The 19,160-nt window shown below is 41.5% G+C and overlaps 1 protein-coding gene across 1 annotated transcript in view; it reads right to left on the bottom strand.

The window, feature by feature from the left end:
* Window positions 1–374: 374 nt before the first annotated feature.
* Window positions 375–19,160, bottom strand: part of LOC142931929 (anoctamin-4-like) — a 34,595-nt gene continuing 15,809 nt past the window's right edge. The window contains exons 7-29 of the mRNA XM_076076082.1: window positions 18,124–18,224; window positions 17,397–17,441; window positions 17,187–17,318; window positions 16,844–16,950; window positions 16,348–16,403; window positions 16,026–16,147; window positions 15,696–15,830; window positions 15,006–15,102; window positions 14,293–14,353; window positions 9,638–9,720; window positions 8,934–9,074; window positions 8,630–8,794; window positions 8,444–8,480; window positions 8,185–8,296; window positions 7,626–7,683; window positions 6,089–6,186; window positions 5,470–5,612; window positions 4,087–4,239; window positions 3,821–3,968; window positions 3,475–3,594; window positions 2,782–2,887; window positions 1,599–1,800; window positions 375–1,062 (exon numbers count right to left, since the gene is read on the bottom strand). Of these exons, the coding sequence (XP_075932197.1) occupies window positions 1,612–1,800; window positions 2,782–2,887; window positions 3,475–3,594; window positions 3,821–3,968; window positions 4,087–4,239; window positions 5,470–5,612; window positions 6,089–6,186; window positions 7,626–7,683; window positions 8,185–8,296; window positions 8,444–8,480; window positions 8,630–8,794; window positions 8,934–9,074; window positions 9,638–9,720; window positions 14,293–14,353; window positions 15,006–15,102; window positions 15,696–15,830; window positions 16,026–16,147; window positions 16,348–16,403; window positions 16,844–16,950; window positions 17,187–17,318; window positions 17,397–17,441; window positions 18,124–18,224 (2,409 nt within the window). The 3' untranslated portion in view covers window positions 375–1,062; window positions 1,599–1,611. The remainder of the gene's footprint in view (window positions 1,063–1,598; window positions 1,801–2,781; window positions 2,888–3,474; window positions 3,595–3,820; window positions 3,969–4,086; window positions 4,240–5,469; window positions 5,613–6,088; window positions 6,187–7,625; window positions 7,684–8,184; window positions 8,297–8,443; window positions 8,481–8,629; window positions 8,795–8,933; window positions 9,075–9,637; window positions 9,721–14,292; window positions 14,354–15,005; window positions 15,103–15,695; window positions 15,831–16,025; window positions 16,148–16,347; window positions 16,404–16,843; window positions 16,951–17,186; window positions 17,319–17,396; window positions 17,442–18,123; window positions 18,225–19,160) is intronic.

Genomic DNA, 19,160 nt, shown 5'->3' with positions numbered 1-19,160 from the left:
TCTTAACTGTTGTGAGACGAGGTGTGACCACATGTCACAAGGACATAAATTAAATATATTATGTTTAGTGAGAACCGGTAAGTTTCTCCAGGAGGCTCTGGAATATGCAGGACTTTCAAAATAAAAGTCTTCAGATGGAAACAGGAGTTTACAAGGGGACCCTCATGTAGGCTGAGAGATTTTCAAAACAAAAGCCCTAAAAAGGGTTACATGAGCTTACGACGGTCTTCCTGAGCGCTAAAAGAACTTTTTAAAAATAAAAATGTTGTTCACGTTTTCCTGCTAGTGTTTATAGGGTTTAGACCTCAACTGATGGTTTACACTTATTCCAAAAAAAGACACTTCATTGCTCACATTATATTTTATAACTTTATAACATTCGCTTTCAGCTGCTCCTTCATACAAAGTTACGCCAGCAGTGCAGTTTAGCTGCCTGCTATTTATCAAGCGATGCAGTTCAGCTACCTGCTACAGGCTACAGGCTACACGAAGCAATGCAGTTCAACTGTCCATCAGTCGGATTTTCAGCTGCCAGCAAACCCACCGCCATTTCTTCAGAAATTGCATCCTCTAGTTTTTTTATTGCATCACACTAAAGCGGAGCAGATGGCCTGACATTCATTTAAATATCTTTATTTACAATAAATCAATACGTGAACCCCTCAAAGAAGGAGACATGTAAACAGGGTTGGTCATTCAGTAAGCCCAGTAGAGTCATTTCTCTCGTCCAAAACGAGACATCTGTAAAAGTGTAGTCTTGCTTGAAATCTACATTCAGGGTCTGAAGACATACGCTGTTGAGAGTCCAAAGCGGTAGAATCTGGAGAAAAAAAAAGAAAAGGTAGCAAAACCCACTGCCAAACTGTTCGAGAGGACGTCCGTACTGAATGCGGACACATGGGCCCTGTGGTCACTGGGTGGGGCAGTTCATCAACTGTCCGCTAGGGGGCGCTGGTCTGACACGGCAGGAGGAAGATATGAGGCTCCAGTATCATGCAGGAAACCCAGCGCTCCTCTCCTTCCTCTACTGTGCAGTGGAAAAACCGAACACCAGCCGATAACCTGGGAATCAGAGAGACGATATGGTAAGGCCTGTTAACAGTGGGAAACATACAGCGTTATACTTCAAATGTTTTGATTTCTATTTCTACACATCTTAGGTCTGAAAGGCAAAAATATACATGAATTTTCCTTTGAGCACGCTTCCTTTCCTTCCCTTTGTTCCAACTTGATTTTGGCCTCTTAAAATGTATCTTAAATTGCTTTTAACTTTTCTAGCATGGATTCAGTAGCTTTGATATGTTTTATGATGAAAAAATCCTTAATTTAATCTTAAAATATTGGCTGCATAGCTTACATTTTTTATATTTTAAACAATTTAATGCTGCAAGAGAAACTTCTTTTGATGTTAAAATAACACTATCTGGGGTTTCTGGATCCAGCTTCCCCAAATCCAATAGTGAGCAGGGCAGAGCTGCTGACGCTAAACCAAACCCCGATGGCCTTCAGGGCCCGCTGCCACAAAGTGAACCCCACACCAGTCGTAGACAGAGCTCAATTATCTCGTGTACAAACAGTTTCTGGCTCTCCGGCCGTACCATTTGGTGCATTTCAGGGCCATTCCTTGTGATGGGCCCTGTATTTCTTCTTCTCGTTTTTCTCCCTCTGCAGTCTCTCTAACTCGGCCTCATACATCATCTCCTGGATCAGGTATTTCTCTCTGCGCATTCTGTCCCGCAGGTCCTTGGGGAGGTCGGGGATCAGGTACGCGATCAGGGTCTTGATGGCAAAGACCATGTGCTGCAAAAGCAGAGAACGTTATCACAAATGCCAGCGCCTTACCTCCACAATAAAAAACAAGCCAAATGCTAAAGTGATAAGGTGGGAACAAACCAACACAGGGAATTTAATAACCCACTTTACACATGGTCATTTCAAACATTGTTTGTATACTAATGTCATTTGGTGCAGTTTTAATGTTTTTTTTAAGTGGCTTTTTGTAACATATCTTACTACTTTGTGACTTTGTGGAGCGTAAACTGAACAAGACTAATTAGAAGCACCTCTGTGAGTGCTTGTTAGTGGCAGTGTGTGCACATGGCGCTGGACTGAGGCTGCTGATAAAAAAGCTGGGAGCAGTTCGGGAGTGAAAACAGACAAAACACGGGAGGCATAAATGTTCACAAACAAAATATCCAAAACCTTAAAGCGACATGGTGAAATAAGACGACCAAACTCCCTGGTCTCGCGGAATGGATTTCATCAAAGTGATTTATTTTGAAATTTGGATGGGTCTTGCTAGTGGTGCCAAGTGCTATTCACTGATTTAATCTGAATAATCTGTCAGGGAGCATGACTTTAAAGTTAAATCTGTCAGCACATAGACTAAGCTTTAAGCCTGGTGTAACTCTAATATTCCTTTAGGAAATCAGTCCAGGTAATTAAAGACTAAGATAAATCGTAGACATTTTTGAAACAACTTTCTAAGAGAGACAATTTGAGTTAATCTGGTTTTAAAAGTTGATATTCTGAGCCGAAAGTTATTTTTTTTACGACAGTAATTCCTCAAAACACTGTATATATATATAATACTTCTGTCAGATGTAGAAAGAGAAAATAAAGTCACTTTAAAACCACAAGACTTCTTCATTTGCTGTGAGCAAATTACAGCTAGATGTATATGGGCACTCGTGAGTAGAAAGACATAGGTGAAACGGATATGAAAGAATCCATTTCCAGCCAGCTGTCTGGTGCCATATGTCACAGATTCAAAACACTTACCTCAAAAACGATGATGAATGCTAGCCGGGCTGCCAGGACGTGCCAGAACTGTAGAGTGTATGAGTAGGGCTCAGCAGTGTCTGGAGGCTCCCTGTAGTCCCGATACCTGGTGGGTCAAACAGATGAGTTCAAAGGTCATCACAGCGTAGCGCTAATGATAACTCGTGTCAGTGATTCATTGATCCGACAAAACCGAAGAAACAAGTTCAGCTCAGGATGCAACATCTGTACACATACAAGGAAAGATAAATGTCCTATCAAGCTTCACAATAACTTGTGTACAACATCTGTTTTCAGCATGAGGTTTGTCTTTTGTGTAATGGGAAAACTTTGACTTTAATTTCCCTTTGCGACTTGGTGTAATCTTGCTGAAGCTGGTTTCTGGGTTACATCTAAACTCCTGTTTGAACTATTTATTTTGCGATTAATATTTTATGCAGAGCTCAAAAAGAGCCTGCGTGTTGGTTAATAGATATCATTAATGAAGTGATGGATGAACACACCCACACACACTTTCCTGGCGTTGCGCAAATGCTTGCTGCCAAATCCTGTTAAAATGAATACGCTTCCGTCGAGTTTCTTTTTTTAGTGTAACAGGCACTGAAATGACAGTTTACAGTATATTTGTAACATCTTAAGCTTGATGAGCACTGAAAGCTGACACACACACACAAACACATACACACGGCTTACCTACAATGCTTAACAGCTTCTCCAAACAGCTCGGAGCCATTAGTCATAGGCTCTGATCTCGTCTCAAAGTCAGACACCCTAAACACTGAGAGACTGGCGTTGACGTAACCGATCATACACCTGAGGAACATATGAGCAACCATTTTATCCGACACTTATAGTTTCTAAAACGGGAACAAACTGTGCAGAACCCCCCCCCCCCCCAACGAATTACAAATGAGGCTTCGAAACTATTCGGTACAGCCCTAAAACACTGCTACACTAAGTTAATAAAGTAAAAGAAACAAAGGCCCTAACAGGGACCTTAACTACACTAAAACAAATGAACTGTTATATCATCACTCACCCCTCCCCTGCTCGACCCTGACCAGCACAAGGTCCGTACTTGTAGGCGTAAACAAGGCGAGGGATAAAGTCTGAGGTAACAGCAATGACAAAGGCGTTGGTGATGACAGACAAGATGCCGATGCCCTCCAGAATGCCGTACCAGATCCCTGCCACAGACGCATACAGTTAGACATGCAATATACTGTATTATCCAAAAAACTGAAAATGGAAAACTTTAAAGCTTCAAAGATTTCTTGTGCCTAACAAAATGAATACAACATTCACCTATGTCTTTGGCTTGTGAGGGCAGAGGTCGCCGCCACTGTGTGACGAACTTGTAGGCGTCTAAACGAATCTCGATGACGTTGTTCAGCAGCGCTAAGAGAGGGGCCAGAGGGAAAGCGGCTACAAAGATGGTGGTGAAGCCAAACTGTAGAACTGGAACAAACACAAAAACCACAAGCCTTCAGGTCCCATAGTTCCTGCAGAGGTTCATCATGGGTAACATGTTAGCAAATAATTGCGTACGTACAGCAGATGTGAAAGATACATTCTGTCTGGCTACCTGATGAAAATAAATCCAATATTCACTTTCATTATAGCCGTTTTCTCTCATTCAACTCCTGAGAGAAATAGGCAGGGATGACATATTTTTGTAGGCCAGCCTGGAAGTTAGCATCACGCTGGTTACCTCGACAAAACTACAACAGCTTTTTCCATTGGATTCTGGATTGTTGCAGAAATCAAAGTATTAAAATACATCCAGTTTTGGATCCTCAAGATAATCTTGAGTGAAAACCCCTTTTATGATTTTTGAAGGGTAAATACAATTGTCATGAAGTAAAAAGCTAACATTAGGCGATAAACAAACTACACCAGACCACATGACTTCACGCCACCAGCGCTAAACTAAGTGTTCAGTGTAGACTAGTGTTCGGCGTGATGACGTTTTGTTGTCATTTAGCCATTTGTTTGCAACAGGCTTTTTTAAGACACCTGAAATCTCTATATCTGGCTCTGATGGCTGCTAAAAGCTCTACTAAGCCAACAAGCTAGTTGCTAGCTTTGTTTGCTAGCAGTTGTTTGGTTTTGAACCGGCGGTGTAAAGAGGGTTTGTGAGACCCTTTTGCTGAAAACAGCTGCCTGCTACATCTAAAAGTAACTCAGCAGTGAGAGTGAACCAAAATAAATTTGTGAGCTACAAAAACCAAAACAATAAGCTGAAAGGCGCTAAAATGTTCAAGGAAACTGCACAGTTGAGTGATGACTCTCGGAGGTTTCATCACTACAAACGACCCCTTTCCTATTACACATTTTTTTGTTAATGTAAAAGTGTTGATTAGTGCAGCTTTGGTTGTTTTATATCACAACTGCAACAGTGGAGAGCAACAATAAAGATGCGAGCATGTGGTAAAGCTCCCAGCCCAAATTGAATCCATAGCATAGCAGTGTCACAGTTGCATAACATGCACTGCAGCAGCTACAGCTCCAAATGAAAAGGTTTTATTGTTTAAAAAAATTGTATTATAGAGGATTAAGCCGTAGAGTGCAATTAGGATAACCTTATACCTGATATCTAATGTTGTGGGGCTAACATGGCTAAGGGTTTTACTATCTGTGCTAAACCTCAATAGAAAATGTACACATGGCACTTCGGGTGCAACATACTCATTTCTAAGTATTCATCAAAGAGTCCATAGGCATTCATTGGCTGCAGGTTGTAATCCCTCTCCCACTGGGGGAAGCTGGCCTTGGCTTTCTGTCCGTGCTCTCTCCGCAGCCTCCGCCGTGTCCACCAGTTCTGGATCAGCCTAGCCAAACAACAACAGAACAAACAACAAGAGATGATTGATTCAGAACTGAGACAAGATTTCATTTAATCTGCTATAACTCTGCAGTCAGGAAAATAGTCAACATGCACAACATCTGACTGAGGATATTTACCTTAAAGCTACTACAAAGCTACAACTTTAATCTTGTGTTGATTTTGGCGGTCCCTGTGGACAAAAGCGGTAGCGTTTCCGAGCACCAAAGTCCTTTTAGAAAACCTCTCACTTTACTGCAACAGGGTCTGACAGACTCCCCCACCCAGACCTGGTTTTAGGTTCCCCCAAGTCTTCCTTCCCTCCAGTGGGCCCAGCAATACAGCCTAGGTCTCTTATAACCAGTTAAAGTTCCTCACAGTAACTTTAACACTGAACTTGTTGATTTCATTGTTCATTGTTGGTTGTTTGGTCAGAAACGTTTTTGGTATGTCTGACATTTGAAGGTGAGAAAAAACACTCACGGGTAGCCGAGCTCCATGAAATTGTTCCAGGTCTGTTTTAGCACCATGATGATCCCCATCTGCATACAGAGGTCAATGAGACAGCCACTGGGGTGGCACTACAGCAACAAGGAGAGAGAGAGAGAGAGAGAGAGAGAGAGGGTCAAATCAAACTGTAGCAATAGCGTACAATGGCACTCTGCATTGCTGTAGAAAGACTCGTCATTCCTGTGTCAGGTTTTGTAAGCACAGCTCACTCTGACTCAGATTTGCATGCAGTATGCAACACTAGAAAAGTGACGAAATTAGGTATACTCAAAAAGTGAGTATGCGTTCTAAAAATACTTTTGAGTGTGCTGTTGCTACGCCTTATTCTCCCACAGTGCATTGCACAGAGGAAATGGAAGAGCAAATCACAGCTGACCTTGTTAGCAGTTTGAGATGTCCTGTCAGCGTTGCATTTCTTGGCAAGACCTACCCTGTGTAGCATTTGACGGATAGGATTGTCTAGGTGTCCATGCTTGCCGGTACCCATAATGGTAACAATGCGGTACTCTGCCTCTTTCATAATGTGAATTGAATACCCCTGCTGTAAAGATTTGTCTTGAGTTCAAACTGTATACAATTAACATGTCATATGGAATTGTATGGGACACGCACGGTATTTGTTTCAACATTTTGCAGCTGTTAGCAGCTTCTCCATTTCCTTTGGTGCATTGCATTGTGGGAGAATAGTGTCCATCAACAAAACACTAAAAAATCTAATTATTTAGTAGGCTTATTTAAGTAAATGTAATGATGTTGTTTTTTCTGGTGTGAGTAAACTACATACTCATAGAACCTTCTTAGAATTAGTTTGTTCAAAACTCATTGTGCTGGTAATATATTGGTTATTGTTACCATCTTTCCTTATTCCATGGATTTCAAAGTGTATCTTGTAGTCCAGTTTCAAATGGAGTTGTTTTACAATCCTGATTAGGGATACTTGCAAAAACTGTTGTTTTTACTTCATGTGTTGTTGTAATTTCTTCCTTCCAGCATTATTTAAAAGCCTCGTGCTGTACAGCACAGAGGTACATTACAAAAGCAAGCAAATCACACAGCACAGGTCTGCGACACCCATATACATTTATGAGCAAAATGTTTTGTTGGAGAACAACTTTAAGATTATCCCCTGCAACATTTATCAGCTTTGCAATTGTTCATAAAAGCCACCAATCTCTGCAAGCAGCCACAGACGGCCGACACTTGTACTGTACATGTCACAATAAAGATAATTTGTCCATTTCCATTTCAGCAGCCATGGGACCTACTGGGAACACATTAGCTCAGCACATAAAAGCGCCAACTCAGGCCTTTTGTCCCCAAAGACTGCCTCAGTGAGTGTTATTTCCCTGCATGTTCCCATAAGTACTGCTGGCAGCAACGCTTACTGCTGAGGGAGGTTAAACGCCCGGTGGTTGGGCATACAATAATAGCTTGATGTCCATTTTGGAAATACTTAGATCCATACAGCTTTGCTGTTATTCCCGTATGGGAAAGCAAGGTAATTACTCACTTCTTCCAGTTTCCAGCGATTGATGAGGCGTAGATAAGCACCGGGCCGGCCTGTAAATCTGTCAACCCAGGAAAAAACAAAACAATAACTTTCTTATGTCAGGTGGCAGTGTTAATATCAGGCAACTTTGCAGTGGCCAATGAGATGTGTTTGGTATCAAACATATTGACCTTTTATCAGTTTTAATCATGTTATACTGATAAAACCAAAAGCCCTGTTGAAAAATGGAGATACAGCGTCACAAAAATAGATATAACAGTAGAAAAGACTTTGGGCCAAACATATCCCTGATCAGCTCTTATTGTCTATTAGAATAATGCTCAAAGCCGTAAACCTCTTGGTGGGGGTTTACTTGGGGGTCTCGTTACTCAGATGACACACACGTCTCCGTTTCTGTTTCATCCGAAGACATAGTATGTACGTTTTGTCAGGGAATAAACGTTTTCATAAGCACATGACTTTCCAGAGCAGTGAAATCCCGCTCACGAGTATTACACACCGCAACCGTTTGCACTGGTTTAAACTGTATGTTTTTCGAGTCCTGCAGGACTTTTCTCACCTTCCCAAGAAGAAGGCGATGTAGAAAGTTGAACTGTTGAGGTTGACGAACTGAAAAAGGAACATCTTGAGGGTAAAGCTGTTCTCCCACTCTGACTCTGTCCTTGGCTGTTCTGTGGTGGCACGAAGAGAAACTGATAAACTGATAAAAACACTGTATGTTCAGTACGGAGCCAACACTAATGTACTGTAGTAATTAATAAGTCTGCATCGCCCCTTCAGGTTCAAGAACATTCGATCTGCTGGTGCAGACAACTTACCTAAATTAGTGAGGAGAAGAGCAACCTTCTCATAGAGCTAGAAGAAAACACAATGGTGTCACCCATTACTGAGGGAGGGAGTTAAATAGATCGTAAACTTAACAACAAAGAAACACTATTCTTGTGTCTGGGTTGTGATGACGTCATGATCACCACCGCTCTTATTATGTACCACTTCACACTCACCACGTTGAGGAGCATGATCATGCAGAAGTTGATGCACACTGCCGTTCCGGTGGTCGCCACCTGAGAGTTGTTCCTGATGAGGGCCCAGTCGAAGGCAGCGAAGGTGCTGACGGTGATGACGCGGTATATGACGATGCCAAACACGGCGGCAATCACCACCAGAATCTGCGACATCATAGCGACACACAGTGAAATGCAGGGGACAAGACTTTCCATTGACATACATAGTCCTCTAAGACAGGATACATACAGGGATGAGAGCGGCACGCCTGCTACTTGACCTGCGTTTACCCCAGACACTCACCATGAAGAAGATCCCGGACGCTGAGATGATGAGGCGACTGTATTTGTCGCTGAAAGCCTGGTGAGGTTCAGCCTTTCCAGATATGGGGTTCGTCCTCTCCTTCTTGGAGTATTTGGCCTCAAACTGGGGGCGTAGCTCATCCTGAAAGACAAAAGGACCAAGACATGCGTGAGTAAAATTAAGCATTATTATTTTCTGTACAAAGCAGACTGAGTCACTTTCACGCCCACGAACAGCAGCCTTTCAAAGAACGCGTTTAACCAGTTTGAGTTTGATTGACAGAAGAGGGTTGGAGGTTGATCCACAGGACAGGCAGGCACATTATAAACCCACTAAAAGTTCTGACAAAACCCAAATTGCAGCATGACGGCTTTGTAGAGGTACATTTCCAGGGAGTCATGGATTGATTTGAGACAGACTCCATTGGCTCTCAGTCCCACCTAAACTAGCATATACTGGAAAAAGGCATGAGCAGGTAAGCATTTCTCCAGGGTAAGAAATATTGTCTCCGTGGTATGAAACCTCTTTGGGAAAAGCCAAAAGAGAAACGGGTTAGCTAAATTAAACTACGAAGATAAAACTCTGAATGAAAAATAAGGGCAGCAACTTTGCTTTTCACTTTTTATTAGATGTCCTCTCACCACATCTCACTTAATCTGTAATCAGATTCACCACAGATGCAGAAATACAAGGAAGTGCTTCACCTCCTCTTCCTCCCAGTCGATGAGGTCCCAGTCGTATGCGAGGACAGCCCTGCGCCTCTTCCAAAACTCCAGGAAGACTGTTGCTGAAACACATGACGAAAATTTAACTTAATTTAATTTAATTTAATGTATAGCCCAAAATCACAAATTTGCCTCAGAAGTGTAACAGATGTCATGTGTACAGAATGAACAACATAACAGAGTTACAACACATTCAATGCATATGACATGTATTATTCATATAATTAAAGTATTAGGCACAATAATGATGGAAAAAATGACGACTAATAACAGCAGCAGTGGATATAGTAGAATAAGAATGAGAACAAAAGCAGTAATGGTATCGGCAATAGCAACCAATGCGACTACAAATAATAATGATAGTAGCAGTGTGTGTCAGGCAGGACCACGGCAGGAGGCAAGACCAGGGTCCAGATATAACCACGATCCAGAAGAGGCGTCAGGTGTGTGCATGTGACCATTCGTGTCAACAGTACTGATCAAATATGCAAAATATGTCATCTACATATCAAAAGCACCATTTACCTTCGCATTGTTATGCATTATTTCTGCATACCTACGCCTTGATGCTGCAAGTAAAAATAATCTGGAAATTCAAAGTAATTTTTGTGAAGCTGGGTGAGTTCCACCAAAAAAAACAACTCTCAAATCAACAAAAAATAAATGGGTGAGTGCTTCTAAACATTCTTTGTAAGGAACAGTTGTGTCGAGGCTTACAGTTGTAATGGTAAAAATATGCATTTGAACTTTGTGTCCTTGATGTGAACACGAAAACGTACGTCATATATTAAGGAAAATGGCTACTGGAAAAGTAGGGGCAAGAACAACTTGTTCCTTACATGGAGTAAAGAAAGTGCAGACTAAGCAGTAATCAGAACTGCTGGTTGAAACACCTCATGTCACCTTGAATGTATCGAAGCTGTGAAAAGTCAGCTGGATGCAGCAGACGAGCCCTCGTGGGTGCTGCACTTTTGAGAAATGACTTGTTACTGTATAGATAAAGGGGCTCGCGTGATACATATTTTGAAGCATTCACACAGTCTACTGAATACGTAGCTGTTGTGTTTTCTTCCCTCTTGCAAGAGAAAAAGACAACTTTGAATCTTCTTAAGACTCTATTATTGATTTGTGAACAAAAACTCTCTTCTCCCGATTAACATAGAAATCTTCCACAACACAATGTCCATAGAAGGTGTTGAGTTCGTCTCCTGGAGATCTTTTTATTTCGGAAGTTGGTGGTGTCTTTTAGGCAGAGTCACAAGGTTCTGGCATGGAGGCTAGATATGGCTGAACAAAGTCCTCTGCATAGCTTACTTATTGCAGACAAACACACCATGCCTCTCCACTGAACACTGAAGCAAAACAAAGCTCGTAGTTTATTTCTCTCTATCGCGTCCACGACCCTGTTGAAAAGCAGAGCAGCGTGTTTTGAACGGGTGGGCGCAGCTGTCTGAGGAAGGGCACCGCTTCCCCCGTGTGGAGCCAGCAGGGGAGCCCACTTCTGAGGAGCCTTAATGAAGGGATTTGAGCGGATTCTCTGCTGCAGTCAAGCCCCAAAATGATATTCACTTGGACAGCAGCAGCAGCAGCAGCAGCAGCAGCAGCAGCTTCCAAGAGGCAGTTTTTGTAAGGTCAGTACATTAGCGCACAATAAATACTTTCAATTGTTTCCAGACTGGGCTCTGGCGTGTCCGTGCAGCTCTCTTCCACATTCCTCTTCATAGAGTTCCCTGTACAAAAGTTTCATATCATTTAGCTATGTTTTTAGTTAGATTATTAGTTTGTGTGACCTGTGTGTAATGTCTTGTATATATTTTACTCTACATTGTATGGTGCTGTATTCTTTTTTTATACCCTAAATAAAATGTTCCTCCAGCTCTTTTCTACAGTCTTTTACAATGAATTAAACATATTATGACGCTATTGAACACTATTTCAAGTGTAGATCCTTTCAACCTTGCATTTCAACAGGCTGCATGACTTTTAATCTGTACGTTTGCACAGCGCTCAGAGGTGACAGTAGAGGAGTGAGTCTGTGGACAAGATAAGAGGGAGAATCAGATAAGTCAACATTTGGCCTTTTAACTCCATGAAACTAATTTTAGATCATGCTGACGTGATTAACTTAAAAAATAAAATCTTTTAATTCCCTGAATCATTTTTCTCCCCCCCCCTCACACATAATTCCTGTCATTTAGATTCACACAATATCCTAATCAAGTCTCTTTACACACAGAGAAGCAGACTGTCAAGACTAGAGATCTTAAGTAAAGGGATTTTGCTCTTCGCAATTTTGTATTTCATCACAGTGAAAAGGTTGGCCTTTGCTTATACAGTCTGCGACATTAACTGTCAGGTTGTAAAGTAAATACAAGCAAATGCCTCTGCTGCACAGGGACGCTGCTGGAGCAGTGAACGATCTGACTGATGGCATTTCTCCAGAACCAAAACCTGACTCAACCAGAGGTCACCCACTGGGAGTCAACACCACACCTATCTCCAGCTGGTACTGTAACATCTCCAATGAAAGTCAATGAAATGCTTTTTTAAATTTTTGGTAATGCCTTCACATTTAGAAACAAACTTTTATAATGTTTTGCTTTACGTTTTTTTCTTCTCTTTGCTTAGACTGAGCATTAGTCCGGCTATATCTGCAATTCGCCATCAAACATTTATACTTGTGAAGCCGATAGGGTTTCCACTGCGATGAGAACATTGTCTGAATTATTAACACGCACTAATGCAACAGGGCCCGCACTGCTTTTATGAGTATACTGTAATGGGAGAGCCACAGCACTTACTGTCTATGGTCACTTTTTATTTGAATCTTTTGGCTCCAGTGCATTTAAACTCCTGTACATGTTAAAAGGCGTCTGACGGCACTGGGATTCAATTGCTCGTGAAGTTTAAAAAGCACAAAGTACTTTTATAGAACAATGACTGCACACACCTTTAGTTAAAAGGGAAATGTCCTGGCACGCCTCTGCATTGAGCTATAAAAACACTTTAAATCTTCTACTCCTTCTTCCTCTTTACCCTCAACAGTTAACAACATCATAATCGTGCTGGGCGTGTTGACCTTTGCCCTGCAGCTGTGTTTAGCTCTGTTCTTCATGCTGAGATGTTGGAGATTCGACAACAGAGTACAAGAGGCCCTCAAACACCCAGAGACTGTTAACAAACTCATTGGTGAGCGTTTACTGTCATTTGCTGCTTGTTCTTCTTCTTGTTTTGGAATCAAGGGGTATTTTAGGCTGGGTATTCGGATTTTACAAATCAACAATATTTTAATGTTGATCATTTAAAAACAAACTTTGAAAGTGTTGTGAGTTGTTTTAACTCATTGCCAGTATTTAATAGAAACCTTTTTTATACTTAAAATTCTTCTGCGAAAGTTTATTGCAACGGCAACTACTATTTCATGCTTCTGGGTCTGCTTTTGTAGCATATTTTGAACCCATATCATTCAGATGAAATGATATTTAGACGGCGTTCGGGCCGTACGGAATGACATTTCTTGTAACATTCAAGCGTCTCTTGACGTTTTCGAATGAAGCTTTGAATGTTGTATTTTTATGATGTAATCACCCTATTTTTTGTGCTGTTATTGTGGTTATATAAATTAAACTCATGGTGCTGTTAGATTCCTGCTACACTGGACCTTCTATACAGGTGCGTACCTCCCTTTGTGTGCGACAAGCTGGAGAGCAAACCGTTTTGGACCACAGTGAAAATGTTGTTTTTGAAAGGCTAAACGCCTTCAACTATATCAATAGTTGAAATCTATTTTCGAAGAATTTCCTTTTGAATATCTTTTTCTTCAGCGGAGTGATTTTTTGTTCCTTTCTTTTCTATCCCTCAGCCCCGTCATGCTTCCACCTCGACATTTATAAACAGCCCAGCTATCAGCCATGTGGTGATGCTGCTTCATCACCTGCCCTGTCTGCAGCGGTTGAGGAATATGAGCCCATCACAAACTCTCTGTTTGCACCTCACATACCCTGGGACCTTGTTCAGCACTGACAGCTTCCTGATCCTCTTGGCGTTTACCAAAAGCCTTCACAATGAATACCGGGAATCCATCCTTTTAAAATAATGTACAATCTACATGCAATGCAATAATGTGTGTCACTTTTAAAATGTAGTGATACAACTTTTTAGAGACCTGTGATATATTTTTTTCAATAATAAAAAAGTTAAAGCTGCACTAATCAATATTTTTATGTGAACAATGGGTCAAATGACTGTTTTCAGTGATAAAGCCACTATATTAAGCTCCCTGCCCAGCACCGAGCAGCAGACAGAATGAAGGACTAGCTGGTGAACATAGTTACAGCCAGATTTCCCTCAGCAGCGAAGACTGAAACTGAGCAACAAGGAGAGTGAATATTGGATTTACAGTCACCAGGTGGATAGAAATACAACTCTCAATGAATGATATGGTTGGCATGTGTTTGCTGGGTGCATAACTAGGCAACATGTTACGCCATGTGAACTTTCTAATGATTATAGAATGTCAATGTTTTCTGCTTATTGCACTGCCCAAAAGTGGCAACAAATGTGGTATTAGTACATCTTTAGGGTTTTTGTGGGAGGAAAAAAGCTCGGACAGAAATGTGAACTGTTGGACTTACCCCAAACAGCCATGAATACAGCGAAGAAAACAGTTGCTCCATTGTCAAAGAGATGGGTGACCTGAGAAGAAGATAGGAAGAGGATGTTGCTGATGTTCAAAGTCCAGTGTGTAAAAGTTAGGGTGATCTATTAGCCAGAATGGATATTCATAATAATGTTTTTTAGTGCATAACCTGAAACTAAGTATTGTTGTGTTTTGGTTAGCTTAGGATAATCCCTTCATAACTACAACACATCAAGCCCCCGAGAAGAGCGCCGGGCTTCGAAGCGAATTTGACAAAGTTGCCAAACTTTCGGGTCCGTCACGTAACGCCATGTGGCCCAAAAATACTCTCTTCCCATAGACTTACATCGGGAAAGAGACATCTGTAAATCAGCGTATCATTTCTTTTTTTTAGGTAAATCAACTTTCCCGTACAAACGCTGAAAATTGGAGTTAATTAAATGATTATGTCATAAAAGTTGTAAAATGCATTGATCCAGAGTTCCTCCTCTGTTCATGTGAATGAGCGGGTCTTCTTGACGGAGTCCGCCACGTTGCACCACCATGTTTGTACAGTAGCCCAGTACAGTGCTTCATTTGCTGAATCATTTCGGCTAAAAGTTACATACTGATAAACTTAGCTGGCTCATCACACCTCTTCCACGAGTACAATTACAAAGTGCAAACATCAGTTGGGAGTATTTCGTCCCGTTGCTGTGGTGACAGTACCTTGGCGTAGATGCAGCTGTCTGACAGTCTCAGGTAGGGGCAGTACTGGTCACAGATGGGGCACATGATGATGTCAGTAGCCTGGCAGATTTCTTTACTGGAGAACAACATGGAGCCTATCAAACTCTGGTTAAGTTGGTATCGCAATGTCTAGCAACATTAGTGCAACACAGTGGAAACCCTAAACTGATGCAACGTTGAGCTTTCTCGAAAAGATGCAGGCAAAGCACAGCGCTGCGTGCGTGTGTGTGTGTGCGTATTTCTCTTAAGTTTTTTATCTCAGTTGTAAAAGTTATGTTGTTCGTCTGAGAAAAAAACAATTAGTTCACACTTTTATTTTGCGGCACTGCACATTCTTTTAAAGAGATGACTGAGTACATTTGCATTTACATCTTAAGCATTTACTTCAACCGGAGAATCCTGAATACGTTTAATTTCCTTTATTTCATTTAACAGGCGTCCAATACAATAGATAACAAGGGACAATTTCACACTCCGTTGCCTTATCTGTAATACCAAATTAGTTTTCCATGAAGTAAAGTTACCTGACTTCTCCACTTAATAAATAGTCTATCTGATCTGCAGCATAGACCAAGTTCTACCGTAGAAACTTTAAAAAAAGATTTTTATAAATGCAATTCAACTCTGGGGACACTTAATCTTATCAGAAAAGAGAGGAGGTGTGTTTACCTGACCTGGCAGTGCTCCAGAGTGAAGAGGCCATACAGGAACACCAAGAGGCCGACCAGAGCTGCAGGAAACAGCATCCCTGTGTACCAGCCGAGCCAGGCGAAGTACAGACCGATCTTCTCCCCAAAATACCTCCTGCAACAGCAGAGCACAAGAGGAACCAGTTCCAGGGTGTCTTTCATAATACTTACAACAAATATCCATATAAAAATATACGGATTGTGGTAAAAAAGCAGATTCAACCTATATATGGGAGATTATGTACTACTACTACTACCTGTGATGATGTTTTAAATGTTGAATGTGACCTTTAAACCCCTTTAAAGTTACCTGATGAGGTCCAGCGGTTGGTACTTGTACCAAACCCCCCACCAGGCCCAACATTCGTACAGCAGGTGCCGGTGGTTCTCTGCTCCGTGCGTTCTGATAGAGTTTTTGCTGTGGTAGCTCCCCTGTTAAAGTCCAGACACACACACACACACACACACACGTTCACGGACACGCAGATACGTGATCTATGTGCATGTATGTATATTCCGTGATATCAGTACATGGGATCCAGGACCGCACACAAGACACAGAGTGAAGTAATGACTTAAAAAGTGACAAAAATGTAATTAATGAATGATTTTATGGAGATCAGCCAAATTACCTCGTGAAGAGGGAACGCTGCCTCATATGAACTATTGCTCAAAAGACGATTAAGCCCTGGAATCAAAAACAGAGAAGCGTGAAGAGAAGCAGAAGTCTGATCTGAACGTTCATCAACAATCATTATTATTGTGAGGAACCATTTTGAATTGAGCACTACACAAAGGTAAAAATCATGGATGAAACGGCTATACGCTGTTTCCTTTGTAAACTTTGAAGAATGTAACTCCCTCTCTGTAATGTTGGCTTGTCACTAAAGTGAGGCATTGGATCAACAAAGTGGTTCAGGATTAGGCTACATGGGTTGCATTGGGATAAATTTTAACAAAATTATTATTGAACCAAAAGATAAAAAGATACATTTTCAGGGAACATCAGAAACCAAAGTAGCAAAAACTTGAGATGTAGGGGGAAATAGAAATGATTCAAATCACTTCCATTTTCCTAACATTTCAAACAGTTCTGGGATTTGTCATAATGCCCAACAGGAAACTCACCCATCTTATTTTTACCCTCCTCATATTTGACCCGCTGGAGGATGTGGTGAGCGATGCGACTTCTGGTAGCGTTGCTGAAAAAAGTGTCTTTGTTGTGGATGATGAAACTGCAGAGAAATACACCAGTTATTACAAATCTGTCTGCTGTGAATGATACTTCACGTGTGTGTGTGTGTGTGTAGAGTGTCAATTTGTATGCGAACAGCAACAGAGAAAATATCAAGTGGCAAAAAAGTACAAAAGCGGAAGAAGAAGAAAAATGTTGCAGGCACCACTGTTGGATAAAGTTCAAGCATTTCTCTGGGATGAGTTTCTAAAGAGCTGTTTCATAAAAAAAACTCACTGGTGTATCCTTGATCGACTGAAGGGGGCAGTAAAGCTCTCGTTCTCCTCCAGGTCGGGCAGAGCGTCGTTGTCAAACTTCATGGGCTTGCGGGGCAGCCAGCCGCGAAACTTGTTGATGCGCTTCTCCATCCTGCAAGCGAAGTTGTCCGTTAAAGCTTTCTGCCATCGTCAGCCGATCTCGTGCTGCTTCCTTTGACTGAACACTCACCTGCTCATGAACTTCTGCCGTCGGTGCATGAAAAGGATTTTCCTCCTGGAATATGCAGGACGTGGGGAATGATTAACTTAGAAGATAATGCAGTTCAGTAATGAGGAGGACAATACTACAAATAAATGGTACTTTCACTACTACTACTACCAATACTACCGTTACTATTACTGCTTCTAACCATTCTTCAAGTATAAATTGTACTATGTTTTTACCACTACTACTACTGCTGGTAATAATACATATACAAAAATGACTAACAGTATCAAACATTAAAGGTAGCCAGTAGAGTTCTTGGACCACTAGTAGCGCCATGGAGCAATGATGTCTATGAATGGGCCCCTTGTTTTGTTTGTATTGTGCAAAAGCACACAGGTGACAGATACACATGTCTGCCGCTGGTTTCATGCTAGTCCGCTGATTGACAGCTGGTGGCGGTAACACGCAAAGAAGCGCAGCAATGCACCAAGACAAGCAATGAAAAAGAGGCAAACAAGTTAGCAAACTTGGATGTAAACACTTCATTTTTCAAAACATTCAAAAATAGTCAGCTTTGTGAATATCCTATGAGGAAGGAAATGTATTTGACATGATTTTAGACCTTAGGTGAGCCATTGTGAGGGTTAACATAACTTTTATTTGTTTACAAAAAAAACTCCGCAGGGCACCTTTAAGTTTTTTTTCTTCTTCCATTATAAGACAATTCTATGAGTGGTTGTTGTCTCACCTGAAGGGCATGCGAATGTTCATGAGCTCTGCGTAGCGACAGAGGACGTCCCATGGTGCATGAAGCTTCAGAAAAATCACGTCACTGTTTGTCAAAGAGGCCTGGGAAGAAACCAAACACAAGAAGGTAAAATAGCTGAAACAGAGAGGACCACAAAATAGAATCTCGGTACATGAATCAGGATCTTATCTCAAATATGACAAAAACAATTACACGCAAGACACAAGCCGGCTGTTGAGGGAGACAAGGACCGTTGTTTTCCCCTGCATGTTCGAGATAATGATGACCTTGATGCTACTGCATCGGCAGGTACTCCAGAAGTTGATACACACACACACACACAGATCACAACAGCCACATGTTCCACTTGTTCAAATTCAAGTCTCTCAAGGAGAAAATTGCCATCAGCACATTTGTATCTTTGCGAGTGGCGGTTGGCCAACGAGCGCCACAGCAGCACTCTGCTGTCAGACCTTGTACGACCGGGCACAAAATGCTGGGAGCGTTTTAAAATTCAGCGGTCTGACCATTGAGATTACATGCTTTATAGGACTGAGCATTAAATCGCTCCTTCACACAAATTGGTATTGATGTTGCTCATGTTGCCCTCTATGAATGCAGACGCAGGTTTGCCAGAGTTAATCACATCAAAGCCAATTCTCTGTCCGACGTGAACCTTCCAGGCTTTGTGTTTTTATTTGCGGTCATCCGTTTTTTTTCCGAACAAGTGGCTGTTTTTGCTCGGCAATTTGGCCAGAAAGAGAAAAAAATAAAAATAAAAGCTTTACTGGGCAGCGAGAGCAAAAAATATTTTTCGTCAGCGCAGAGATGGAGGCCTGATGTGATTAGAAAGGTCACTCTTCAGGTGGAGCCCCCTCATTATATATTCCGCCCCGCTGATGAGCCCTTGAGCAAGACACTTAATCCCCACCAGCTAATTAAACGTTAAATTAATCATTTTTATTTGAGTTATTAATGAAGTAAATATGTCACATCAATTGGTTCAAGCTTGTCCGATATAAATATGCTTTCATACA

This window comes from Anarhichas minor, unplaced genomic scaffold, assembly GCF_050575085.1.
Source record: "Anarhichas minor isolate MPS153535 unplaced genomic scaffold, ASM5057508v1 ptg000055l, whole genome shotgun sequence".
In the NCBI taxonomy this organism is placed as follows: domain Eukaryota; kingdom Metazoa; phylum Chordata; class Actinopteri; order Perciformes; family Anarhichadidae; genus Anarhichas; species Anarhichas minor.
This window is presented reverse-complemented; position numbering and strand designations above follow the sequence as displayed.